The 25,866-nt window shown below is 64.6% G+C and overlaps 1 protein-coding gene across 1 annotated transcript; it reads left to right on the top strand.

Annotated features, from left to right (window-relative positions):
• Positions 1 to 1,319: 1,319 nt before the first annotated feature.
• On the top strand, positions 1,320 to 25,683 carry CSNK1G2 (casein kinase 1 gamma 2). Its single transcript, XM_027049460.2, has 12 exons — positions 1,320 to 1,545; positions 17,223 to 17,658; positions 23,330 to 23,370; positions 23,499 to 23,568; positions 23,661 to 23,809; positions 23,941 to 24,175; positions 24,240 to 24,325; positions 24,397 to 24,481; positions 24,572 to 24,720; positions 24,889 to 24,972; positions 25,072 to 25,178; positions 25,307 to 25,683. The coding sequence occupies exons 2-12, from the start codon at positions 17,475 to 17,477 to the stop codon at positions 25,359 to 25,361; spliced, it is 1,245 nt and encodes a 414-aa protein (XP_026905261.1). The 5' UTR covers positions 1,320 to 1,545; positions 17,223 to 17,474; the 3' UTR covers positions 25,362 to 25,683.
• Positions 25,684 to 25,866: the final 183 nt, after the last annotated feature.

The raw sequence follows: 25,866 nt of genomic DNA, 5'->3' as shown, positions 1-25,866 counted from the left end.
GGCAGAGAACCCGAGTGGTGGTAAAATGAGAAATTTCTTTCAGTGAGGCCAACGCCGGGAAGAAAGCAGACTAGCGTCTCAAGACCCCCTCCCAAACGACGAAAATACTTCCAGGTTTATATAAGGAAACTGTGGGACAAAGTCAGTGGGTATGAGCGTGTGGCCAGTGATGTCGAGCACATGGCTGTCCCGGGGTCCATCACGAGTGGGGTCTTGCTGGCTCAGGGCAGTCCCTCTTGCTTGTTGGGGAAAATTTTGGTTCCCATCAGGGGACGGTTCCCCTGCAGGCTCTTTTGCCTGAGTTAAGAGATAAGCTGGAAAGAAGTTCATCAATTAGAAAGTACCGACTGAGGTGGAACGGAGGTGGCTGAAGTCCTGGGTTACCAACGCCAGCCTCTGCGAGCGCTTGGCTTGCCCCCCACCCCCACCCCACCCCGCCCCGCCCGCTCATGGCACCCGGCCGCTGGCCCTTCCGGCTGGACTCTTCCCAGCCGGTTTCCTCTGCATCCCATCTGGCCGCCACCAGCAGGACGGCACTCTTCCACCTGATCACATCTTTTTTCCAGAGTACTGGGCCCTGCCCCACGCTGCCCACAAGACCTCGTGAAGGGCCCTGCCCATTATTCACTGCCCGGACCCCCCGGGAAAGCCGCGCCCGGGGTCCTGGCCGGCAGCCACCTTGGGAGCCCAGGGCAAGCCCTGCAGGCCGCGCCAGATCAGGTGGACCTGCCCCCGCCCCTCGAGTTTCCGCCGCCGCGGCGCGCGGCCGGCGGCGGCCCGGGAAGCGCTCCCCCGCCCCGCCTTGACCGGCCCTCAGCTGCGCATCGCGGGCGCCGCCCCACCGAGTCCCGGTCACTCCCGGCCCGTCCCCGCGCCGGCCACGCCCCGCGCCACCGCCCGGCCGTGACGTCAGGTGGCGAGACCGTGACGTCACAGAAGCGCGGCGGGGCGGCCGGCCACGCGTCGCCATGGCGACGGCAGGCGGGCCCGGGCGAGCGGCGGGAGCCCCGCCCCCGGGAGGGTGGACGCTGCCCGGCTCCTTCCCCGCGCGCCCGCGCGCTCTCCCCTGCCCCCACCCGAGCCGCGGGGCGCGCGCCTCCGGGAAACCCCCCGCGGGCAGCGGTCTGGCAGCCCCGGAGAGGCCGCAAAGCGCGGCGGCCGTCGTGCGGCGGCGCCCGCGGCCTCGAAGCCCCGCCCCGCGCTGAGCCGTCGCGCGCCCCGGGCCGGACGGCGGCTGCGCAGTCGGTGCGGACCCTCCCCCGACGCCGGGGCGTAAGCGCGGGCCGCGGGCGACGCTGCGAGACCGGGGCGAGCCGGGCGCCCGCGCGGCGGGGACGGCCCGCGCCAACATGCGGAGGCCGGCGGCGGCGGCGGCGGTGGCGGCGGAAGCGGCGGCGGCGCGGGAGCGGGGGCCCGAGCGGGCGCTGGAGCCGGAGCCGCGGCACGAGCGGGGCCCGGAGCGGGGGCCCGCGCCGCGCTGCTGAGGGAGCCCGGGCCGCCTGCTGCCCGGCCGGCCACGGCCACGGCCACGGCGGAGGCCCCGAGGTAAGGACGCGCGCGCCCTCGCCGCTGCCACGGCCACGCGCCCGGGCCGCCGCGCCCCACCGCGCGGACCCCTCACTCCAGACCCTGTTCACCCCCGCCCCCGGGGCCCGTACTCCAACCCCACGTTCCCCGCAGCCCGGGGACTCCCGCGTTCTACCCGCCGCGTCCTCGCTCCAGACCTTGCCCCTTTCCCCGGGCTCAGGCCTTACTCATTCCGGCTGGCGCCTACCTTGCAGATCTCACGGTCCTCCCCGACCCCCTGACTCCAGAGCCCGCTGTCCTCCACGGACCCCTCACTCCAGACTCTGCTGTCCTCCACGGACCCCTCACTCCAGACCCTCCTGCCCACTCCCGGTGTCCCCTGACTCCAGACCCTGCTCTCCTCCACTGTCTCCTGACTCCAGACCCCACTGCCCACTCCCCAGGTCCCCCACCCTCCATCTTTCGCCCTCAGCGCACCCACCCATTCCTGGCTTTGTGGTGTTGAAGGCCCTGAGGGAAGAGCAGGGGCTGGGGGGTGGGGAGCACTGGGGTGGGGAAGGGGCGTGCAGCCCGAGACCCGCAGCAGGAGGGGTCTCGTCCAGGGTGACCTGTTGCAGGGCACTGCTTGTGGGAACTGCTGCCTCGGTGTGGCTGTGCCCTCCCCCTTCCGCCCTTGCCACCGGTTTTGTTTTCCGGAAACACCTCGGATCAGAGAGGGGGTGAGGTGTCTATGCGCCCGGGGCGGTGGCCACGCTGATCTCCCTGCCCCCTTCTGCCCCAACTTTCTGGGGAAGCTTTCATGTTAGGGGCTGTCGTCCTAGGCAGGCTTCGGGGTTCTTCGCCTCTGGATGGCATTGTTTATGGGCAGTGGCCCTGGAGGGCTCCAGCACTTTGTTCCCAGTCTCCCCACAGAGGACCCTGGCCTCCGGGGGTGTCCACACATCATGCATCTGCTGGGGCTCCATCTGCGTGGGTCCTCTGTCCCTACCCTGAAGGACATGGCCAGGCTCAGGCCCCTGTAGCTCGTGGGTGTGAGAGATGAGTGGGAGCACAAAGGCTCCAGTGTAGGGGGGTGATGTCCGCAGGGACCTGATCTGGTCGCCGAAGGAGGTGGTGGTGTCTGTGACGAGAACAGATTGGGAGCCAGACCCGCAGGTTTGAAAGGGGGAAGTTTGCGGTTTCCCTGGTAGTTTGATTTTGTTTTTCGCTCGTGTCTCCAAATTGTGCCCCCGGAAAGGGACCCCCAGGCTCTGCAAGTAGATGGGCAGGGTGATGGCTGGGGACTGACTGCAGCACCTCTGGGAGTGCATAGGGGGTGCACACACCTGAGATGACCTGCCCCCCCCCCCCCCTTCCCAGAGTGGTGTCAGTAGCCCTGATAATTGGAAGGGGCTGGGGGCCCCCGCTGTGTGTGCTGCATTTGGCTGATGGAAGTGTGACCTGCGTGGGGCTGTGGGGAGGGAGGTGTGAGAGGAGCTGGCTGGACACACCCGCCCTGCCCCAGCGGTGGGCAGAACCCCAGGGGCTCCGGGCTCGCAGTAGTCATGGGGCACAGGGCTTGCTTTTTCTGCCTCAGGGTGGCAGTCGGACCTTCTTGGGTAAAGGGGCTTGTGGTCGGATTTTGACTACTTCTCATTTCTCTCGAGCGGATTGGGGATGAGCGTCTCATTGCCTGGTCTTGGGCGTGTCCCTGCTCGGGGAGGACAGAGCCCCTGTGAAGACAGACTTCTTTGAACTCCTGGTTCCGGTTCCAGCTGGCTTTCCTCCTTTTCCTCTTAATTACATAGTAATTATCTGTGGGTCGAGAGAGGAAGTAGGTGAGGTGTGTTTTTTTTTTTAAAGTTGAAAGCCTTCCCATCTACTCATCCCCGCTCTGGGGAAGCCGGCATGCTAGTCAGTGGACATTCCAGACACCTACGGTGTCATCTGTGTCCATGGGGATTTCCTGGTGGGTCTGAGTAAATGCTTGGGACAGGTCTGGGGGCCCCCGCTGACCCGGATCCCTCAGGGCTGTACTTATGGAGGGTGGCGTTTCTCCTGGGATGCCCAGTAACCTCTTGTCCCGTGATTGCCTTTGGTGCCCATCCCCCGGCCCCCATGGAGCTGTCCCAGGCCACCTCACGAGCAGCTGGGGTCCCTTGTCCTGGTTGTGGTGGGTTCTTGGTAGAGTCATTCCAGGTGGGTCCTGAAAACCCAGGCCTGAGCAGCTGGGGCTCCGTCTCCTCCTGTGAGGAGTTAGAAGTCCATCAAGGCCCTGGGTCAGGTGATGGGCAGAGGGCTGGGGAAGGAGCAGGAGAGATGGGGTGCTGGGGGCTGCCAGCCTTCAGGCCTTTGGTGGCATTGGGCAGGCCAGTGTGGGCGTGCTGGTTGGGGTCTGCGTCAGCCTGTCGTACCCGATGGATGCCCTGGGGTCTTGGGCTACGCAGCAGGACATGCCAGGGAGCGCTCTGATGACTGGTCGGCAATGTTGACGTGTGGCACACTCCGTGAACCTTTGGGGAAGGGGACACCCGAACCAAGTCTTGGTTGGCGTGGGAGGACCCCACCTAGGGCAGTTTCGAGTCTGCTCCCTTCCCCTTTGGGGGCTTGGGGAGCCCGTGTCAGGCCGAGCCCTGAGTGACCTTCTGAGTGTGGAAGACAGCGCGCACGCCTGTGCTCCCCGGTGCCCGCGGGACCGGCCCACGAAGGAGTGGGTGTGGCGGGAGCCTGCTTGTAAGCACTCCCCCGCCCTCACTGTCCCCGTGGATGGTGGCCTGCCTTTACATCTCTCTCCTGCCCGGCTTCTGCAGAAGCTTCTGGGGCAGGCCGTGCTCGCGCAGGGCCCTAGTGGCGTGGGGGTCCACACGCAGGGCCGGAGGCGCTGTCACAGGGTGGGGATGACAGCACATCTTTTCCTTGCTCAGAAACCCCGTGTCTTCTTGCTCCCAAGAACAGACCGTGGCTCTGGGCCCGGCTGTCACGCCGCTCCTGTCCAGGCCTTGTCTGGGGTCCCCTCCTCTAGAAGGCCTCGCACGTGCTCTGTTCAACCTCGGGGGCAGCCGGAGGTCCCCTCTGGGAGCCTTCCCCCTTGGGACAGGTCCTTTCCCTTCTGGGAGCTCGACCACAGCCATAGTCGAATGCTGGGTTATTCCTGTGAGTTCCTGGTGGCGCGGAAGGAAGTCAACTAGCAGGCTGGAGCTGGGGTGCAAGGTCGGCTCTCAGGTTACACCTCCCGAGGTTCTGGAGAGCCGCCAGTGACCCGGAGGAGTGAGTCCCTCAGCGGAGAGGGTGGCTGTGGGGACCAGCGTGGACAGAGTGCGTGCAGGGGAGGGTGGGGAAGGGACGCCTCACTACCTTGGGTGGACACCCAGGGGCCATCGCTCCCACCCCCCCCCCCGCCGCCGAGGGGGTGCTTCTCGCACTCGGGCAGCTCCCCCCAGAAGCGCCACTCCAGGAGCGTTCTTGGCGGGTGGGCCAGGTGCCTGCCATTTCCGCGCTGCTCAGAGCCTCCTCCCAGACCCTGAGTGGTTCCTAGGGGGGTCCCGGGGCCGGCAGTTGCTGTCTCAGAGGTGGAAAGGGACGTGACGTGTTGTTACCTGCCTTCCTGTTGGGCTGTGATACCTTGGAGTCCGAAGACAGTCGTGTACCCTCCTGGAGCTGACAGCTCCTCTGGTCTTGGGTCTGGAGAGACCGCGTAACTCTTTCCTCTGCGGACATGGCCTCCACGGGCAGGCGTTCCCAGTGCTGCCCCAGAGGCTGTGCCTGTCATCGGGGGTCTCTGCTTGCTGTGGTCCCAGGACCGGGCTGCTGGGCACTGAGTAGGCGGGGTGGCTGACCCAGCGGGGAGTGGGCCAGTGGAACTTTTCTGCCAGCCTGTGGTCGTAGGGGCTCTAGACAGCACCCCTCGGTCGAGGGACGCCTCTAGCGGCTTCCCAGCAGAGGGACTGAGGACGTTTTAGTCTCTCCAGGTTCACCTGGGTGCCCCAGGGATTAGAAATCCCAGACAGAGATTTCCAGAAAGTCTGGGGGCTGCAGGGGCCGGGGAGACAGTGATGTGGTTTGCCTGGACGCAGGCACCTGGGGGCTCTCTCACTGGTTCTAGAAGTGCTTAGGGGCTGTGCTAGGGGGCAGATGTCTTTACAGTACGTTTACTGTGCCACCTGTGCGTCTGTGCTGGCTCTCAGGACTCACCCCCAGCCGACTCAGGAAGAGCCAACGTACTGGGGGCGGGGGGGCGCAGGGTTGTGCCTCTGCCATTACACCAGCAGGGAGGGTGGTCAGGGGGCTCATGGCTCTGCTCGCTCACGGCCCGCCCTCTTAGTCTGCTGGCCCCCGCTCTGGGCCGCCTTCTCTTTCCTTCAGCTGCACTGATGGGTCTGTTGGAAATTTCTGCTGAGGACACTTTCTGGACTCGGCTCTCTTCCTTTCGGCACTGCTGACATTGGGCTTGGATCGCTCTCTGAGGATGTCCTGGGCGCTGTGGGGGCTGAGCTGCGTCCCGGGCCCCACCCACGCGATGCCAGGAGCCCTCCAGTCGTGACGGCCACAGATGTCCCAGGTGTCGCCCACTGTTCCTGGGGGCAGGATTGTCCCGGGTGAGAGCCCCGCCCTAGAGATTTCCTGCCAACCTGCAGCTGTTGCCGTGAGCTGGAGCCCGTCTCGGGGCCTCGGGGCCTCCCAGGGTCTCTGGGCTTCCCTGGGTCTCGGGGCCTCCCTGGGGGTGTGGCCGGGCCTCCTTGGCTCTCGGTCCCAGTCCCGGACCTATAAAGTACGGCCCTCCCTCGCCCCCCGGAGCAGGAAGGCTCAGGAAGCAGGTGGGGAGAAGGCGATGGGGGCAGGTCATTCCAGCAGCCATTGGGGAGGTGGCCTGTGCTGCCTTGTGACTCCCTGGTGGCCAGGGTCGCCCCACGCCCGCCCCGCAGGGGGCAGCTGTGCCTCCCTGCCACTCTGCTGTGTCCTGCTCCTTCCTGGTTTCCTTGCTGGCCGCCTGGCTGCAGGGGGAGGACTCGTACCTGCTGCCCAGGGAGGGGGGGGGGGTCTGCCTTCTGTTCTGGGTAGAGGGCCCCGCAGCCAGGTGGGCCGGGGAGCTGGTCAGGAGATGTCCTTGGTTGGTGGAGAGCAGAGAGCCACAGCGGATGCTGCACTGTCTCCTTCCAAACCTGAGGGCCCTGCTCGGCTGGTCCCCACCCACCTCATGGCTCTTGCCCTGGCCCCCTGGTCCCCGGTGCCTCTCACCCCTGGGCCTCGGCTTCCCCGGCTGAGGTCGCTGGGTGGTGACCCCGGTGGAGTCCCCCGGTAGGAATGGGACTCTGGCCACACGGCAAGTTGACAGGACACCGGTGGCCTTGGCGAAAACACAGTAGGTGAAACTCACTTTATCTTGTTTTGCTTAACATATTTAGGGTCACGTAAGCGTGTCCTTGCTGTTAGAGGTTGTTGAGACGGTTTGGTGTTTTCTTCCCGTTTGGGTGTGTATTTTATAGTCTCGGTTCGTCAACCCTTGGAAGCTAAATTTTCTTTGGAAATGCTGTATCTTAAGAAGTACACAGGACTGAGTAGAAAGTTAGCGCCCTTGCAAGCAGGAGGCTCTCGGGAGGTCTGTCAGTCGGCCGTGTCTAGGGACCTCGGTTTCAGCCAGCCAAATGTTGCCAGGGATAAGTGTGTCCCCCACACCGTGAGGGGCGTAGCCATACCGAAAGGTATCTGTTGCTCAGCTGGAGTTGGTGTTCACTGCGCGCCTTGCGTTCTTATCCGCTCTACCTGGCTGCTGATGCCAGGGCCGCTTTGGGCTGGGGCGGGTGGCTGACTGGCCTGTGAAATGTGGAGCGGAACCTTCACGGTCTCACGGTGGCCCCCAGGCCACACTCCGGCCACTCTGGCCACCCGCATCAGCATCTCGGATGGAATCCGCGTTTTCAGCAGTCCTGTGAGTGAATTCTGGTGCGGTCTCCTGGGTGTTGGGGACTGTTCGTCTCGGGGCCGATCTAGGGGACTGTGGTTGGGGGCTGCCACACTGGGGCCAGAGGCAAGGGCTGGGCAGCTGTGGGGTTTCTTTGGGTCTTGAACCGGTCCCCACTGCTGCATGGGGGGGGGGGGGCAGCGTCCCGTGTGCCTTAGGTCGGCCAGCTCCTGGTGAGCCCTGCGCAGGTAAGTGCGGGTCCTGCCGTCTCCCTGAGCCCCTCACTGGGCCTGGTGCGCCTTCAGCTGTGCGGAGTGAGCTCTGTGTCCTCCCCGTGGGCTGCGCCTGTGGGGGCAGGGGGCTCGCCCAGGGCCACGGAGAGGGGCTGAGGCTCGCAGCTTGGGGTCGCCGAGCCAGCCCTCCCACCTCTCGTGCGTCATACACTTCCTGTGGCCCCACGGGCCCTGAGCAGGAGGCGTGGCCCCGGCTGTGGGCTTTCTGCACGGATCTCCCCCACTCGCTGTGCCTTTTTCATCAGCTTTATTGACACAACACACTCTCCACTTGGTTTTAGTCGAGACGAATTCACAAAACCGGACAAATTCACTGGAATGTGCACCTTGGTAGGTTTGTTTTTTAAATTTTTTTGTTTTTGAACTTTATTTCAGAGAGACAGCGCTTGTGCGTGCATGGGGGAGGGGCAGAGAGAATCCCAAGCGGGCTCTGCACCGTCAGCATGGAGCCTGACTGGGGGCTTGAACTCAGTGAGCCTGTGAGATTGTGACCTGAGCCGAAATCAGGTCAGAAGCTTAACTGACTGAGCCACCCAGGCCCCACTTTGGTGGTTTTTAATACAGTCACAGGGTTGTGCAACCGTCATCTCTGTTCAAATCCCGAGCATCCCGTTACCCCAAAAGAAGCCCCATCCCCATCAGCCAGCCCCCTGAGCCCCTGGTCCCCACGAGCCCCCTTCCTGTCCGTGGATGAGCCTGTTCCGGACGTTTCACACACGCGGACTCACACGCCGCGTGGCCTCTCGTGGCCGGTTCCCTCCCTGAGCGTCGTGTGTTCGGGTCCGCCCGCGGGGCGGCGGGGGCGGGCGCCTCGCTCCTGCTCGCGGCCGAGGGACGTGCACGTGCGCGGGGGACGCGTGTGTATCCATTCACCCGTCTGTGGACGTGTGGGCTGTGTCCGCCTTTCGGCTGCTGTGGACACGGTTTCGTGTGGACGTGTGTTTTCGGTTCTCTTGGGTGGACACTGAAGAGCAGTGTCGCTGGGTCGCTTGGTGGCTCCGTGTTTAACTTTTTGAGGAACCGGTGGCCGTTTTCCACAGTGGCCACTCGTGTCTCCTTCCTGGGTCAGGGTCCGATCCCTTTCCGGGCACGTCTGCCTCCTCTGGGCACCCTGACCGGTTTTTCTGCAGGCCCGCCTCCCCGCTGCCCGGCACGTTCTAGAAAGCCGGGCTCCCGAGGCCGTGGGCTCCCCTCATCCACCCCCCTCTGAGCAGTGAGTCCGGTGTCTTCGAGGGACACGTGGGTCTTGTGAGGACACAGAGTCAGTGCCCTGGTTTTGGTGGTTTTAAGTGGCGGAAACGCCGTGCGCGCACGTGGGTAAGCACGTGCTGACCCTACAGGGGAACATGAAAGGACGTTGGGAGAAGCCCCTCGGAGCCTGGCAGGTGGGCACCACTGGCACTTCAGCGTGACCCTGTGGGCATCTGAAACACAGGGGCGCGCTCAACCATGGGACCTGCCAGGCGGTGCCCGCCCTGGACGGCTGGTGCAGCTCTGACTGTGGGGAGGACAGAAAGCCCGGGAAGGCCCTGTGGAGGCTCAGGTGTGGGCTGAGTGGGGGACACATGGGGCACGCGCTAGACTCCTTCCGGGGGGGGCTGCTGCCTCCGTGTCGCCTGCGTTGACGAAGCTGTCGGCCCTTCCGGCCCTGGTGAGAGTCACTGGGGTCCCTGGTCCGCTGCCGTGCCTGGTTCTGGGGGACGCGTGTGGGTCGAGGGGTGGTCCTTACCCTGAGGGAGTCCCTCCCTCAGGTAGCCCGGGGCAGTGCCCTCTCTGTGCGTTCTGGGTGGTTTGCAGGGGCCTTGGCCCTCCAGGGCCCACACTGTGGCCTCCGACCTTTGGACGCCCGGAGGCTTCGCCCGTGCTGTGCCCCGAGCTCACCCCTGAGGGTGGCCAGGCCTGGGGCAGAAGGGAAGGGGCTAAGCTCCGCCTGCCTCCCCTTCCTCCCCCCCCTCCTTGCCCCTCCTCCCCGCTCCTCCCCTCCCCCCTCTGCCCTCCTCTTCCCCCTCCTCCCCCCTCCCCCTCCTCTTTCCCACGCCACACCCACTCCCCCCCTCCCCTGCTCCCCCCTCCTCCCCCACTGTTGTGCACTGTTTTCATGGTGGAGTATTCACTCACCTGGAGGGAGAAAGCGGATCCCTGCGAGGGAAAGGCGGACGCGGGAGTCCTGGTGTTTCTCCCCACACCCCAGCTTGTGAGGAGGGGCCCCTGAGCCCGAGAGGCCACCTCTGGGACCTCTGCCCACACACAGGGATATGCTTTATGGGGCTGGCACCATCACTGCTTCCTCTCTGTGCGGAGGCCACTGAACCTGCAGAGTGGTGGGCGGTCCCTTGTCCCCCTGCGGGCCTGTGGCAGTGCAGACGCCTCCTCCACCCCCTTGGAGGATGTCCCCTAGGAAGCACGGTGCTGCTGACGTCACGGTCTTTATTCCCGCGGTCTTGTGGCTCCTGAACGCCACTCCTGTTCTCAGTCTCCGACAGCCGACAGCCTGACCGGCGGCGATGGTCTCCGTCACCGATGAGCCTTGAACAACACGGGCGTTGGGGGCACCGGCCTCTGACGGCCGAAAATCCACGTGGAACGCCTGAGTCCTCCAACGCCCTTGACCGGAAGCCTCGCCCGCGACTAAACCGTCACCGACACGGGTCTTTGTGTGCCTTACCGCAGAGCGAGCTAGAGGGAGTGAGCGCCCCGGGAAGGCGGAGGAGGAGGAAGTGCTGTACGGGGCACACCGATGGAAAAGTCCGGAGTGCGTGGGTGCCAGCCCGCGCTTCCCGAGGCCGGTGCACGTGGCCCGCCGTCGTGGGGCCGTTTGTGTTTCTTCTGGGGCTTTGCCTGTTCTCTCTTTTGCGTCCTGTCGTTTCTGGATGGTGTGCCGTCACCGTGAAGGGAGTGACCGCCCCTCCCTGCATCTGTGTCCTCTCTTCGCGGGGACGCTGGTCTGAGGAGAGGGCCTACCCTGATTTGCAAATAGGGTCACGTTTCTGGGGGTCAGGACGTGACTTCTTGGGGACACAAGCCCGCCCACCCCGAGGACTGCTGTGCTGCTGGCGTCGCGGTCGCAGTCACGCTGGGCCAGTGGGCCTGCCAGGTGAGCGGCGCCCTGGGGACCATCACGTGCGGCGGGACACGCCTGCCCCCTCGACAGGCAGTAGCCCCGTGAAAAGGTGCGGGTGGGGGTTTGTGGGCACAGGTGGGTGCTTGCTGATGATGGCTGGTTCCAGACGTGCGCCCTCCAGGACCGTGTGCGCCAGCCCCGGGCAGCTGCCGAGCCCTGGCACATGTCCGGCACGACCAAATGTGTTTCCGGTGACATGACGGTGACCCCTTGCTGGACGGCTCCGCGTGGACTGTGTGCGGGGCGTTGTGGGGGGGGGGGGTCAGTGCTGCCTGAGCAGCGGGACCCAGCCGGACGCTCGTGCCATTAGTGGCCCAGTGTCTCACGCGAGCCATCCGGTGGAGGGCCTGCGCCCGGACCAGCCACGCGGGCATCCCTGTCATCACCCCGGACCCCTCCCGTTTGCCTTCAGCCCTTCGTTACGGAAATGTTCGGACGCAACTGGGTGCAGAGAGAGGCCCCACGGTCACCAGCCTCCCGGATATCATTTCCTGCCGCTGGAGATAGAGCAGGAGGTGCCGGCAGGTGACCCTGGGCCTCGCCATGGCCCCGCCGTCTGGAGGACGGCTGCTGACAATTCTTTGCTCAGTCCTGGTGGCCACAGTCTAGGCTGTGGGGCTTGTGGTCGGGACCTTGCCTCTCTTTTGTAATCTGATTAATTCTGAGAGAATTCCAGCGTGTCCAGAGGTCACAAGAAAAGTACAACGCTCTGGACGCGCCTACTCTTCACGGCCCAGCGGCCTGTCGTCACCTGTGCCTCTGTCCCTCGCCTGCTGTGATGGGACCAGCCTGTCTCCTGTCCCTGCGTCCTGGGCAGGAACCCTGTGCCCCCTCAGTGCGCCTGCGGGCTTACGCTCACCCTGGACATCGGCCTTTCCCTCCTGGTCACTGAGAAGTGACCTCAGGCCACCTCTTGGCACGCGTAGCCCGTGTCTCTGGTTCCCACGGATGATGGTTCTCCTGCTTTCACCCCGCCGGTTAGCTGGCAGCCCCCGCCGTGGGGGTCGGGGTGGGGTGTGCAGTCTCCTCCCCGGTTTATTTGGGGTTGGGGTCCTTCATGGTAGCTCCACTGTCACGATCCGTTTCTGCTTAAGTTGCGTCGACACGGGCCTCGTCGCGGGGGCCCGGCTGGGCTGGCGCCTGTGCCTGCCATTTTGGGGCCGCTTCCTTCCTCTTTGTCCTAACGTGACCTCGCGGGTGACCTTGGACTTCTCGGCTGCTGCTACAAGGTCGGCCGTGTCTCCGGGGTCCAGGTCGCTCCTGGGGAGTGGCACCCACAAGGGGAACTCGGGGCTCCTGGGGCACCGTGACCCTGAGCCCAGGTGACTCTTGGGGAGGGGGCCTCGCCTACACGTCAGCAAGCTCGGGAGGGATGCGCGTGCCCAGGGATGCCCGGTTGGGTCCCGAGCGAGGCGCGTGCTTCTGAGTCCGCACCCACCACCGGCTCCTACCTGTGTTTAGGCAGGAGGCTGCCTGCGTCTGCACGTGCCCCAGCTCTGGGCCGGGGCTGGTGATGTCAGCCAGGGACTGTGACATCACTGAGTGGGGCCGGTCAGAGAAGGGGGTTTTTGGAGCCTCCACCAGGGGAGCTGGCCCCTGGCCCTGACAAGATGGGGGACGCCCCCAAAACCACAGCAGGTAACTCAGCTGAGGGGGGCGCTCGCAGGACGGCACTGCCCTGGCCCGGAGCAGTCTCTCCAAAACCCGCTCGGTGTGGCCACGGCAGGCCGGCAGCTTCCAGGGGCTCTGCCTGGGCGCTGGGCAGTGGTCCCTGCGGTGGGGGCAGGACACCGTCCTGCGGTGGGGGTCCTACCCCGTGTCAGGAACCGGGGCCCATGTTGGTTGCCTTGGGACGGGGTTTATTTTCCGCCCGAGTGAGGGATGGGAGGCCCTCTCCCCCAGGACAATTATTTTTAGCTCTGGCGCCGGGCCTGGGCCGACAGCAGCCACGTCCGCTCCCCTGAGGTCTCGGGTTACCCTGCCTCCCCCCAGGTATGCCGGGCTGGGCCCCTTGCCCGCTCCTGGGACCTGGAGCAGCATCGTTCTCACTAGGCTCTGGCCCCAGACCTGTTTCAGCGGCGCTGTGTCGTCCCTGTCCCTGCTTCCCACCCGCCAGCACGTGATTCGCTCTTGCCATTCCCCTGCGGGTCCCACCTGGCTTTCAGAGTGTCCCGAGGGGACCCAGAATGCTCCCAGGTGGCCCGTGCTGGGTGGGGTGGCCTGCCAGGGCATGCTGAGTTTGGCCACCGTCCGGAACATTTGCAAGTCTGTGCTGCCTTTGGGGTTGTGGGGTGGTGGCCCTTTCCTCGTGAATAGGGGCCGGTGTCCTCCGGGCTGTCCGTGGAAGGGGTCGCAGTGGAGGGCTGCTCCCCCGCCTCCATGGCGCCTGCCGTCCTCTGCAGGCGGTGACCCACGTGGCGGCCGTACACCCTGTTGTAAGGAGACCTACAGGGGCAGACGTGAACCAACCCTTGGCCAGTACGCGGCTTGGGGAAGCTGCCGTTGGGGGGCGCCGGCGTTGTGTCGAGGGACCTGTGGGCCCCGGGACCGGCGGTGGGGCGGTGCGTGCATGAGCAGGCCTCCAGCGTTGCGCCCGGTCGCCTGGTCTCTGTTGCCCGCTGGGCCGTCAGAGGCCCCCTTGGGACCATGAGGCCACGAGGGGCTGCAGGGAGGTGCACGCAGAGGGAGCCTGTTGTGGAGTGGGGAGGCTGGTGGAGGCTGCTGCCAGACCCTGGACCCCCAGCGTCACAGGGATCTCTCAGAGGGGACCCTAGAAGCCGTCCCACAGGGGCACGCGGGCCTCCCTGGCCCACAGAGGGCGGCTCTGCGCGCCCAGGAAGGGTTTGCACCCCGGATCACGAGGCCGGGCGGAGATGGAGGGCGTGCCTGCTGATCTGGGGTGGGGACCGAGGGCGCCTCCCACCTGGAAGCGCAGGTGGGGGTCACTGCGCAGGGGGTGAGGGGGCTGCTAGGGCCGAGGAGGGGCCTCCCAGGAGGGCTGCGGGCTAAGGTGCAAAAGCTGCAAAAGCGGGAGGCGTCCAGAGGGGCGGCTCCTGTGTGCCTCGGGGCAGAGTGGTACAGGTACTTCCTGCCCCATGAAGCCTGTGTGCAGGGTGGGGGGTGGAGTCCGGAGCTGAGTCTCCCTGCCTGCAGAGGGGGTCGCCGAGCCCTCCCCAGACCCTGTGCTCTGCACCGCAGCCTCCCCAGCTCCGTTCTGGTGCCCTGTCCCGGCATGAGCTCCTGTGTGCCGGGAACGGGTTGCTTCAGAAGGGCAGAGACCCTCCCATCACTCGGGAGGCGCCCAGGGTTTGAGAAGCTGCGTGCCAGGCCCCAGGACAAAGACCGCATCTATCATTATTTGCCCCGAGTGTGTGTCCCCCTGGCTTCATCTGCGTGGAGGCCGTCCCTGGCCGCCTGCTTCTGTGTGGCCCCGAGGAGGTCCCGCTCCTGGCTTCTGCCACGTTTCTTTGACGCTTCCTCTTCGGGGCGCGTCCAGGGCCCTTCAGCCCTGAGTTCTGCCGTCATCAGGACAGTGCAGATCATGAGATGAGGGCGAGTTCTGTCTCCTTGGAGTCTTTTGATTTCCCGCGGATTTTCCATCTGAGTGACTCTGGTGGCCCGTGTGTGTCTGTGTCTGTCTGTCCATGGCGTCTGTGCATGTGTGTGTGTGCACATGCATACGTCCTTAATTACTTTGTGACGGAAGGTGTGTGTCTGGAAGGAAAGCAGGCATTCGGGGGACTGCAGACTAGAAGCTCACCCACCGCAGACCGCGGCACCGGGGCCGGAGGGCACCGTTGTGCGCGGTGTGCGGGCTTCCGGGAAGTCGTGCTGCCAGTTGGAAGTTTCCGTCTGAGCCGGCAGGTGCACTTCCCAGTGTGCACCGGGAGAAACAGAAGCTCGCGTCCACACGGGAACTTGTGCACCAGCGTCCGTCCGCACACACACTTCTCAGCACCCAAAGATGGACACGACCCAGATGTCCGCTGACAGACAAACAGATACACTTGGTCCACTGCGCACGCCCCTCGGCCGCGAGCAGGAGCGAGGCGCCCACACGCGCCGCCCCGTGGACGGACCCTGAACACGTGACGCTCAGGGAGGGAACCAGACACGAGAGGCCACATGGGGTGTGAGCCCGCGTGTGTGAAACGTCCGGAACGGGCTCATCCACGGACACGAAGCGGGGGGCTCGTGGGTACTGGGGGGTGACTGCTTGATGGGGATGGGGTTTTTTTATTTTGGTTGATGGAATGTTCTGGAATTGGATCACGGTGACGGTTACATGACTGAATGTATTGAAGACCTCTGAATCGTACACTTTTGGAGGGCGAGTTGTATGGTATGTGGATCGTATCTCCGTAATGCAAATAACAATAAACTAGGGACTTCGAAGCCAAAGCAGGCAGCCTCCACCCTGCGGAGGAAAGAAGTGCTCTCTGGCTTTTCTCTTCGGATGGACCTGATGCCCCCACCATGCGCGGGGAGCAAGGCTCTGGCATGAGCTCAGGAGGGCGGCTGCAGCCGGTGGAGGACTTTGTTCTAATAGTAAACTTCAGACTAGGGTCCGTCCGTGTAGACTCACCTTCAGGTGGACAGAGGTATTCGCAGGCCTCTGGGCGCTCACGGTGGGCGGGGGACGGGTCCCATCGGCCCCAGACGTACACATTCCTTCCTGGGTGAGCCCAGCCACCGTCCTGAGACCCCATCCCCGCTGCCTATTCTAGGCCATGCCACTGATGGAGCGAGGAAGTTGGGGAATCTGTGCAGACATCCTCCTTTGGGGTTGGGCCCTGTTCCTGACTGGTCCTCCAGGACCCACTGGAGCGATGGCCCAGGGTCCCCAGAGCGCACCAGAGCGATGGCCCCCAAGGCAGGCAGGGCCTGAGGTCTTCGTGGCTCAGGCAGGGGGGTGGGAGGAGCTTTCTAAGCCATGCGGACGCACACGTGTGTGTGTGGGCATGTGTGTGTGCACCACATCCTGGACCCCTTCCGTGGGGGCCTCCCAGTCCTGGGCCTGTCAGCGTCGAGGGAGTACTGGGGTCAGGTGACACGGTCACTGCCTCCCTGGGACGTCCCACAGCAAGGGCGCTTCCACGCCCTGCCCACCCCCCTCACCCAGCCTCAGTGTCGTTCCCTCGAGGTGAAACCGCTGCCTGCCCCTACCCGCACTGAGCCCGGCGGTGCCCACACTGCCCTGTCTTCTGTCGCCTGGGCTCTGGTGGTCGCTCACGGACGGTCAGAGGTGCACGGCCTCTGCAGGATGTGGGAAGGCGTCCGGTGCCTGTGGGGCGGGAACTCGCAAGCTGGGTTGTGGCGCTCTGGGCCTGATGGCGGTGTGGCCCCTGGCGCTGCACTCAGACTCTAAAGGGGGACGCGTTTGGTAGGGGGCGCTTAGAGGAGCTCGTTGGTGGTTTCTTTTTGAGGAGATCCTTCAGCTTTGGCGCGAGCAGCTGGCGGGGGTTGCAGGCGGAGGCGTGGCTGAGAGGCCAGCTTGGTGGCAACCACAGGCTGCAGGGATGGGGGATAGGGGGGGTGGTTGGGGAGGGCTGGGCCTGGGGACACAGACCCGGGTGGTTTCTGTGGGCACCTGTCCCTCACTGCACCCAGCTGGGGTGGCTGCCTGCCTGCCCCCTGCATCCTGGGGGCTGCTCAGTGTCTGCCCTGCCCTCCACAAGGCCAGCTTCGTACCCAAGGGGCCAAGGCCAGTCCCACCCCTGTGGCACGCACGGCCTGTGCCCTGTCAAGCTCGGAGCCCGCCTGACCTCCCTCGGCAGCTGCTGCCCAAGTGAAGCCTTGCCAGGGTCAGGATCCTCCGCAGCCCCACCTGACCGCGGGGTCACAGGCTCCTGGAATTAGGCCCAGGAACATCGTCGGGTGGGGTGCTGTGCGGGGTGCAGTTCAGGGGCCTCTGAGGTCAGTGGTGAGGGCCTGTCTCCCAACCTTGGGCACATTCTGCTCTGTTGTCTGTCTTGTCTCTACCGAGGAGTAGACCCTTGGCTTGGGGAGAGGGCCAGCCCTCTCTGCACCCAGCCTTGGTCCCCACACCTGGCTTTAAGGCTCTGGGGCCCCTGTCACTTGACTGGCCGTCACCTCTGCCAGCACAATTGTGCTTGAGCCGTGGGGTGGGGGTCCCTCGACAGAGCTCCCCCCACACGTGCAATTCACAATGGCCTGAGTCACCGCACTCCTGTGCACCCCAGAAAGTCCCGGTCGCGTCTGTGCCTTGAGAGATTTTTCCAGGATGCCACTATGCTGCACAAGCCTCTGTGGCGTGGTTTTCCGCTGCCACCGCAGTCTTGGGTCTCCCTGCCAGTCTGGGCTCTGGACCCCGGGGCTGCGTCGGGGGCAGGGGGACAGATTCCGGCCTAGACTCTAACCTGTGCCTTCGTTTCTCCGCCAGCTGGGAGCCACGAGATTTGAGGCGGCGGGACCGGTCAACAGAATGCGTCCTCCCTCTGCACGCGACCCCGAGGCCACCGAGATGAGCGCCACGGCCGGGCCCTGGCAAGCGCCCACATCTCACTAGCAGGGAGCCCGCCGGGCCACCATGGTGTACTAGCCCCGAAGAGCCGCCCGCAACCTCAGGTCTGCACAGACCCGGGATTTGCTCGGCAGCAGAGTCACCGTGGAGAGGCCAGGGTACCACAAACTTATGGATTTTGACAAGAAAGGAGGGAAAGGGGAGTCGGAGGAGGGTCGGAGAATGTCCAAGGCCAGCGGCCGGACCAGCCATGGCGTCCGGAGCTCGGGGACCAGCTCGGGGGTCCTGATGGTGGGCCCCAACTTCCGGGTCGGGAAGAAGATAGGCTGTGGCAACTTCGGGGAGCTCCGGCTAGGTGAGCCCACTCGTGTGTGCGTTCTGGGGCTCGGGGGAGGGGAGGTCCTGGCAGGGCCGCGGTCACCGCTCCCAGATGGTTTCCAGATTGTTGGGACTGGGAATTCAGGTACGTGTGAGTTTCTGCCCCCAAAGGAGGAGGCTGTGCTGGAGGGGCGGGTGCCCAGCCTCACCCCTGCGTTGCTGAGGGCCAGTTTTGTGTGTGTGTGTGTGGGGGGGGGTCTGGGCCCCCGTGTGGGTGGACCCACGTGGAAGCCGTTAGCTTCTAGCTGGTGGGTGCGGGTGCATGTGCAAGGTGAAGTGAGAGCTCGGCTCCCTCTCCGCACTTGGCTCAGCAACCGTAAGCGGGGCCGGGGCCGGTGTCACTGGTGGCCCCTCAGGGCTGGGTTGACCTCCCTGTCCTGAGCCAGAGCCGTACCTCAGCCGCTGCAGAGGCTGCCAGGATTGGGCTTGCGGAGTCTCACTGCCTGTCTGTGGCTTCCCCGGCCCCAGGCTCGGGATTTCTGAGCCAGCAACGGGCAAGGGCTGGGCTCCAGTCTCCGCGTGCAGGTTGGTGGGGCGGGCAGGGCGGGTGCTGGGCTCCAACACCAGAGGCGTCTGTCATTCAGCGACTGACACTGCCGGCTTCACGGGAGAGACAGGTGCCTTCCCCAGAGCACGGACCAGGTGTGCCCGGCCTGGCCCGCACAGCAGGGCCCCCGGCAACCTGGTGACCAGTCTGCAGCTCGTGCCAGATGGAGCCGCCTCGACGCACGCCTGCCCCGTTAGGATGCGTGCGTGTGCACACATGGGCTCGCGCACGCAGACGGACACACAGCGGGCCCGGTCCTGACCTGCGGCCTGGTGTCCGGATCACAAGTCTGTACAGCAGGGGTCTTGTGCACCGACAGAAGAGCGCGTGTGCTGGGCCGTGGGCGCAGCGGCTGGTAGCTTAAAGCGTTTTCCGAAACTGAGGTATGTGTTCTTCTCTGCCCGGCTTTTGCTCTGTGAGGTTTTGCGAGTGTTCCTGCGGTTGGGTGTGTAGGTGACCGGTTGCTGTCTGTTACCCTGTCCGTCTGTGTGACTGCACCTCATCGTCCACGTCTGTCGTCCTGCTCAGGGACGCTCAGCTGGGTGTAGATTTCCGCCACCATGAATGAAACTGGCCTGAGCACCCCCCTCCGAGTCCCACGCACGAGTGTTTCTGTTGAAGCCCCAGGTCAGAGGGGAGGCGTGTGTCGATGAGAAAGTGCGGACTGGTCTCCAGAGTGACGGTAGCTTTTCTGAGCTCCCGCGGGCAGCACGTGAAGGTCCGGGGTACCCCAGTCCTCGCCACCATCTCAGCGGCCAGGCTTTTCCACCTTGAACGTGCACGTGGATGTGACGGGGTTTTCGTGTGGCTTCCCTGATGACAGTAAGCTGGACGTTCCGTGTCCGAGAGCTCCTTTTTACCTCTGGCGTCCGATTTCGATCCTGCGCCGTTTAAGGTGGTTTTCTTTGTGACAATCCTGGTTGGGGCTCCTTGGAGCCGCGTAGGTGTGTATGATGCTTCCTCATTAAATTGGAAAAACTTCAGTTATTACCTCTTCGGGTTTCTTTCTGCCTCCGTTTGTGTCTCTGCATCCTCAGACTCCAGCTACACGTACGTGGAGAGGGTTTGATGCTTTCCTGTAGGTCCCTCAGGCTGCTCTTTGGTTTTCTTGTAGTTTTTTTTCCCCCTGCTTCACTCCAGTTGCCTTTTGCTCTCGTGTGAGTTCACCCTTCTTTTTTGCTGCCGCGTCCAGTCTGTTGTTGGAGTCATTCTGGTGACTTCTTGATTTTCTGTGTGGCATTTGTGACTCCGCTCGACCCCTGCTTCTCTCTCTCGGGACCTCCCAGCTGCTTGTTCATTTGCTTTTAAACCTCAAACCTACTTGTAACCGTTTTACAGGCCAGGTCTTTGGTGCCTTTGACTATGTTTTTCCTTGTGATTGTCTGATTTGCCTCCTTTTCTACACATGAGTGGTGTTTCACGTGTTGGAAATTGTGGGTGTCTCATGGTATTGGTCGGGGTTCTGCCTTGTCCTGGAGACCCCTCTCGATAGTGCGAGGGCCGGTTTTTGGCTCCGTTAGGGGAGGCTGAGGGCTGACCTTATTCGAAGCCTGGAGCCACCCGGTCCCGAGGCGAGGGCTTTCTGGGTTCTCGGCCGAATGTCAGGGGAGGTCAGGGCAGCCTCCGCACGCTGGATGGCCACGGTTCCAGCCCTGTGTGGCCCCCGGAACCTTCCTCCTGCTCGCGGCCCCTCGGGAGGTACTTCCCGTCTGGCCTCTGGACTCTTGCCTTCAGCCCGTGCAGGGGGCGAGGCTCCCAGAGTCCCGAGTGCCTGAGCTCCAGCCCCTGCGGCCTGCACGTCCCCAGACCCCAGCCGTGCCGGACACACCCACTCTCGCCTTCACCTCGGGCTGCACTTCAAGGAGACTGGCTCTCCCTGAACTCACGTGTGCAGTCAAAACACGAAGGTTTCTTCAACAGGACACAGCAAAGTTAGCAGTTCCCAGAAAGGCTCAGTAGAACATCTGCTTATGAGAACGCGTGATTAAGAGCGAGGCTGGGCAGGCCGCGGGCAGGGCACCGCTTGCACAGTGTGACGCTCGCACAGGGCACCGTGTGAAGGCGCTGGTTCCTGCGCACAGATGCTGCGATGAAAAACGGGCAAGAGGGGTGCTGGCGGGCTCAGTCGGAGAAGCACATGGCTCTTGATCTCGCGGTCATGAGTTTGAGCCCCAGCGTGGGCTGTAGAGGTTTCCTAAAAAGTTGAAAATGGGCGACAGATGTGAACGGACACTTCGCAAAAGCAGACAGGCCAACAGCCGGGGAGCACGGGAGGCTTCCCGCCACAGGAGCCCGAGCAAGGCAGCCGCGTGCGTTCCTCCCACGGGGGGGGGGGGCCACCCCAGCAAACCTGCCAGACGAGGGAGCCGGCCGGCCCGTCGGAGGTCCCGTGTGGCGCCGCTCACGTCAGCCGTGCTTGTAGAAGGACCCTGGGGACGGGGTGGTCGTCCCCCAGGGTCACGGGTAAGCCAGGCAGTGTCCCCGTGACGGGCGTGCTGCAGCGCGGCGTGCAGGAGGACCCAGGGAGGAGAGAACGTGCCGGATGATTCCGCCTCGGAGGCTCCCTCTCGGGACGTGAAGGTGGAGACTGACCGGGCAGGGGCGTGCGTCGTGGCCATGTTTTCTGTCCCGATACAGGGCTGGCATTGCACAGGGTTCCGCGTTTGCCAAAGCTCCCGGTCCGAGGCACGTAAGGTGTGTGCATTACAGGTAACTGTCTCCCTGGGGAGAACGAGAACTGGGTCCACCCTGAGCTTAATCCGTGGTCTTAATAGGCTGGGATGTTGACGGGACAGGCTGCTGATGTCTGCGACTTTGAGATGTTTTTGGGTTTTTTTTGTTTTTTTTTTTTCAATGAAAAATAAGGGAGATCCAGCGGTGCCTGGGTGGCTCAGTCGGTTGAGGGCCTCACTCTTGATTTTGGCTCAGGCCATGGTCCCAGGCTCTGCGCTGAGCACAGAGCCTGCTGAAGATTCTTCCTCCTCCCTCTGCCCCTTCCCCACTGGCGCTTGCTCTGTCTCGAAAATAAAACAAAAGAGCAGGGGTGACAGGTGCGCAGATACGCAGTGGGACGAAGAGCAGGTTACTGATGTCATCTAGGCGGTAAGGACGTGGGTCTTCCCTGCACCGGTTTTCCATTTTTTTGGTTTGAAACTTTCATAACACAGGAGGCAAAAACCTATTTGTAATCAAAGCCCAGGGAGCAGGGCTTGAGGGGAACTTTCTTTCCCTGCTGAGAGTCCGCAGGAAGCCTCTCAGTTGTCACACCGAGTGAACCGAGGTCTGCGGGAAGATGGGGCCCCTCTGCCCACCCCTTCCAGGCCGTGGCAAGAAATGGGGGAAGCGGAAAAACCGACTGGGGAAGCAGCGAGCTGGGGCTAAGCCCAGAGGCGTGATCACGCGCACGCAACAGCCAGAGCGATCTCTCAAGAAGCAGTTAGAAATGAATTTTTCTGTTTGAGCAACAAAGAATTGGAAAATAAAAATTGAAAAGCAGTACCATTGTAAGTGTGCCCAGACCTGCCCAGTGCCTCCGGAATAAGTTAATAAAGGACGTGCAGGCTCTTCACCAGGAACCGAAAACATCAGCGAGGGAAGTTAATTCCCAGTCGTGGCTGGGGCCGGGATGTCCCTTCCTCAGCCTCTCCTGCAGCCTTCTGGGGACATTGACAGGCCGACTCTGAAACGGCCACTTGGAACAGAGACCCGAGAGTGGCCGACGCAGGGCCAGGCACCCCCCCCCCCCACCCCCCTGCCGGGCGCCGCCGTGGTGCAGACACCTCGGAGCACGATGGGGCGGGGCGGTGACCCATGCGGTGGGCTGACGTGTGTGGGGAGCCCTGGCCGTGTCCTGTGAGGCGGCACTCAGCCATGTCTCTGCCACCACATCGGGGCGGGTGTCGCCCAGACTGTGCACTGGGATGGACAGGAAGCCGAGGCCTTCTCCCACGATGGATCCTACTCAGGACAGCGGGACAGGTGGTGATGGAGCAGGTGTCCCATGTGGGGGCCACATCCGTGGACTTCAGGGCCTGGTGAGGCCAGTCCAAGGGCAGGGACAGGACAGTGCAGGCAGGGGCACAGGCGCGCACAGCGCCGTGCACCGTCATTTCCACAGGGGCTGGGGGCCAGCAGTTAGGCTCAAGGGGTCGGGCGGCCCCTCCGTCACACGGCAGGTGGGGGCCGGGTGTCCGCACACAGGGAGGTGAGACCCTTCACAGAAGCCCCAAGCTGCCGGAAGGCCCGTCTGGGGTACTGCCCGCGCCAGGGGCTCGAGTTTTGACAGCTCTGTGAGTGTGGGCTCCCTAGGGGTCCTGAGGGCTGGTGATGGGCTTGGGAAGGCCGTGTGCCCTGGGCTGTGTGTGTCTCTCACCCACGAGGCACACACTCCCAGCCCTAGGTGTGGTGACTCTGTTGCCCCGAGAAGCCAGCCAGGGACTCTCAGCCTACCAGGTGCTGCCGGGCAGGGTGTCACCGGAGCACAGGTTCCTTCCTGCACGGGCAGGGGCCTGGGGCCAGTCCCTTCTTCTCTGTGCCACGAGGGAGCTCCCCACCCTGAGGGCCGGGAGAAGGGTATGCAGCACCTTGGGTGAGTCCTTTGCAGGACTTGACCAGGACAGGCCTGTCTGTGGGGCTTCTTGTGGGGGTTGGGGGCCTTGCTCCACGGTGAGGGGGAGGCGGGGTCCAGGGAGCTGGGCGGGGCAGGGGCCTGGACGCCTCCTGGTTCTCCGCGGTGGGAGCGGAAGGGGGGCGCCCCGGGATCACCGCGGTCGTCTGTTCTCTTTGTTTTTGTAGATGGGAGAAATTGGAGCGAGCTGGTGTGCTGGAGGGAAGGATCCCGTAGAGAGGAGTTGGGGACCAGCCCCCTTGAGGGGGCGGGGTGGGGCTTGGAGGGGGAGGAGAGGCTGGCTGGCAGGGTGGGCTCTAGGATGAGGGTGTGGGGCACATGAGCGCCGCCCATGGTGGGGGTGGGGGTGGGGCTCGTAGGCGTTCTTGTTACTCCTAGGACATGGTCAAGTTCAAGGGGGGGGGCCTGGCCCCTGGGGGGGGTCTCCTCCCTGCAGTGGGGTGCATACCACGCTGACAAGCCTCTCTTCCACAGGGAAGAATCTCTATACAAATGAATACGTAGCTATTAAACTGGTGAGTCCAGGCCCCCCCTCCCGCCTCCCAGCCCCACATCTGTCCCCGCTGCCCGGTCTCGGGAGGGGGAGGGGCGGTGGGCGCGCACCTTGGGTGACCCGACCACCACGTCTACCTGCCCCTCCCAGGAGCCCATCAAGTCCCGGGCCCCTCAGCTGCACCTGGAGTACCGCTTCTACAAGCAGCTCAGCGCCACAGGTACCCGCGCGCCGGCGCAGTGCGGGGCCGGGGTGGGCGGCGCCTCGCCTCGCAGGCAGGGTCCTCACAGGTCTGTGTGTCGTCCCCTGCAGAGGGCGTCCCTCAGGTCTACTACTTCGGCCCGTGTGGGAAGTACAATGCCATGGTGCTGGAGCTGCTCGGGCCTAGCCTGGAGGACCTGTTTGACCTGTGTGATCGCACGTTCACACTCAAGACGGTGCTCATGATCGCCATCCAGCTGGTGCGGGCTGAGGGCGTGTGGGGGCGGGGGGGGGGGCGGAGACAGGCGGGGCGAGGGGGGGAGGGGCGGAGACGGGCGGGGGCGGGGCGGGGGGCTAGGGGCCGGCCCTGAGGCCCGCCACCGCCCCGCAGATCACGCGCATGGAGTACGTCCACACCAAGAGCCTCATCTACCGCGACGTGAAGCCCGAGAACTTCCTGGTGGGGCGCCCGGGCACCAAGCGGCAGCACGCCATCCACATCATCGACTTCGGCCTGGCCAAGGAGTACATCGACCCCGAGACCAAGAAGCACATCCCGTACCGCGAGCACAAGAGCCTGACGGGCACCGCGCGCTACATGAGCATCAACACGCACCTGGGCAAGGGTGAGCCGCGCGCGGGCCGGGCGGGGGGGCGCGCGGGCCGCGCTGACCTGCTCTCCCCCCGCAGAGCAGAGCCGCCGCGACGACCTGGAGGCGCTGGGCCACATGTTCATGTACTTCCTGCGTGGCAGCCTGCCCTGGCAGGGGCTCAAGGTGGGCGCGGGGCCGGGGGTGCGGGCGCAGGGCGCCGCCGGGTCGGCGTCGGCTGACCGCTGTCCCCGCAGGCCGACACGCTCAAGGAGCGCTACCAGAAGATCGGGGACACCAAGCGGGCCACGCCCATCGAGGTGCTCTGCGAGAGCTTCCCAGGTGAGGGACGCCCGGTCCGCCCCGCCCCGCCCCGGGCCCGCGCTGCCCGCGCGCCCCACTGACCCCTGTGTCCCCGCCGGCTCTCCACAGAGGAGATGGCCACATACCTGCGCTACGTGCGGCGCCTGGACTTCTTCGAGAAGCCTGACTACGACTATCTGCGCAAGCTTTTCACCGATCTCTTCGACCGCAGCGGCTTCGTGTTCGACTACGAGTACGACTGGGCGGGGAAGCCCCTGGTACGTGGCGGTCCGGGTTCCTGAGGTGGGCGGGGCCCCAGGACAGGCGGGCCAGGAGCCTCGGTGCCTGCTGCCAGCGGGACCCCGGCTTTGTGGGGGGTGGGGAGAGGCCGCCCGGCCTCAGCGCTGCGTCCTGCCCCCCTCCTCCCCCCCCTCCCCCCTCTGCAGCCGACCCCCATCGGCACGGTCCACACCGACCTGCCCTCGCAGCCTCAGCCTCGGGACAAAGCCCAGCTGTACAGCAAAAACCAGGTGAGGGGCCGGGGCAAGGGCCCCAGTGATGTGGGGGTGGGGTAGGGCCACCTGGCTCCCCTACTGTACTCCCCCCACCCCACCCCTCCCCAATCCTAGGCGCTGAACTCCACCAACGGGGAGCTGAATACGGACGACCCCACTGCCGGTCACTCCAACGCCCCCATCACGGCGCCCGCAGAGGTGGAGGTGACTGATGACACCAAGTAAGGCCCCTGGGCAGCCGCGGTGGGGGGGGGCGGTGAGGACGCCTGGGGCGGGCTCCACACCCCCTCCCCCTCGCGTATTTCCCCTCCCCCGCACCCACCTCCCCCGAACCTCCTACCCCGTTCAGGTGCTGCTGCTTCTTCAAGAGAAGAAAGAGAAAATCGGCGCAGCGACACAAGTGACCCGGGGCAGTGGTGCCCTGAATCCTCCCACCGCAGCCCCTGGGACCAGCTCGTCCGTGGCTATGTGGCCCACAGCCCAGACGCAGACTGCAGGGCCGGCCGCTGCTGCCCGCCCCCCTCCCCCCCCACGTGGGGTCACCTCCTTCACACGAGACTTTGGCCGAAATTTCTACACCTGTGTCTAGTCCTCCCCTCCGAGAGCATTAACTATTTGAAACAAGGAAACGAAACACAGCGGCCGCCCGCCCTGCGCCCCTCCCGCCGCCGAAGTGAGTAGTCGGCCGCCCTGTTGCTTTCATAAAGTCCAGCTTGTCTCCCTCGATCCAAAGGCCGTTTTCTCGAGGGGGCGCTGTGGGCGACGCTGCCGGGGGCGAACCCGCCCCGGGCCTCCCCGCACCGCAGGGGAAGGTGGGGTGGGGGCGGCCCCCCAACCAAAATGCTGCACCAAAGCCTGGGCCGGCGGGCACAGCCCCGCGGCGGTTCCTGCGGCACCTGCTCGCGGGGC

The sequence above is a fragment of the Acinonyx jubatus genome, chromosome A2 (assembly GCF_027475565.1).
Source record: "Acinonyx jubatus isolate Ajub_Pintada_27869175 chromosome A2, VMU_Ajub_asm_v1.0, whole genome shotgun sequence".
Lineage (NCBI taxonomy): Eukaryota > Metazoa > Chordata > Mammalia > Carnivora > Felidae > Acinonyx > Acinonyx jubatus.
Note: the sequence above shows the minus strand (reverse complement) of the source record. Positions and strands in the feature narration are given on the sequence as shown.

What these genes read in the sequence shown, in the direction of transcription:
- CSNK1G2 (XM_027049460.2), top strand. Translation starts at nt 17,475, where the DNA reads ATGGATTTTGACAAGAAAGGAGGGAAAGGGGAGTCGGAGGAGGGTCGG. An exon ending in TCATGATCGCCATCCAGCTG is followed by an intron (nt 23,810 to 23,940) that starts GTGCGGGCTGAG and finishes ACCGCCCCGCAG; the next exon opens with ATCACGCGCATGGAGTACGT. An exon ending in GCTCTGCGAGAGCTTCCCAG is followed by an intron (nt 24,482 to 24,571) that starts GTGAGGGACGCC and finishes GGCTCTCCACAG; the next exon opens with AGGAGATGGCCACATACCTG.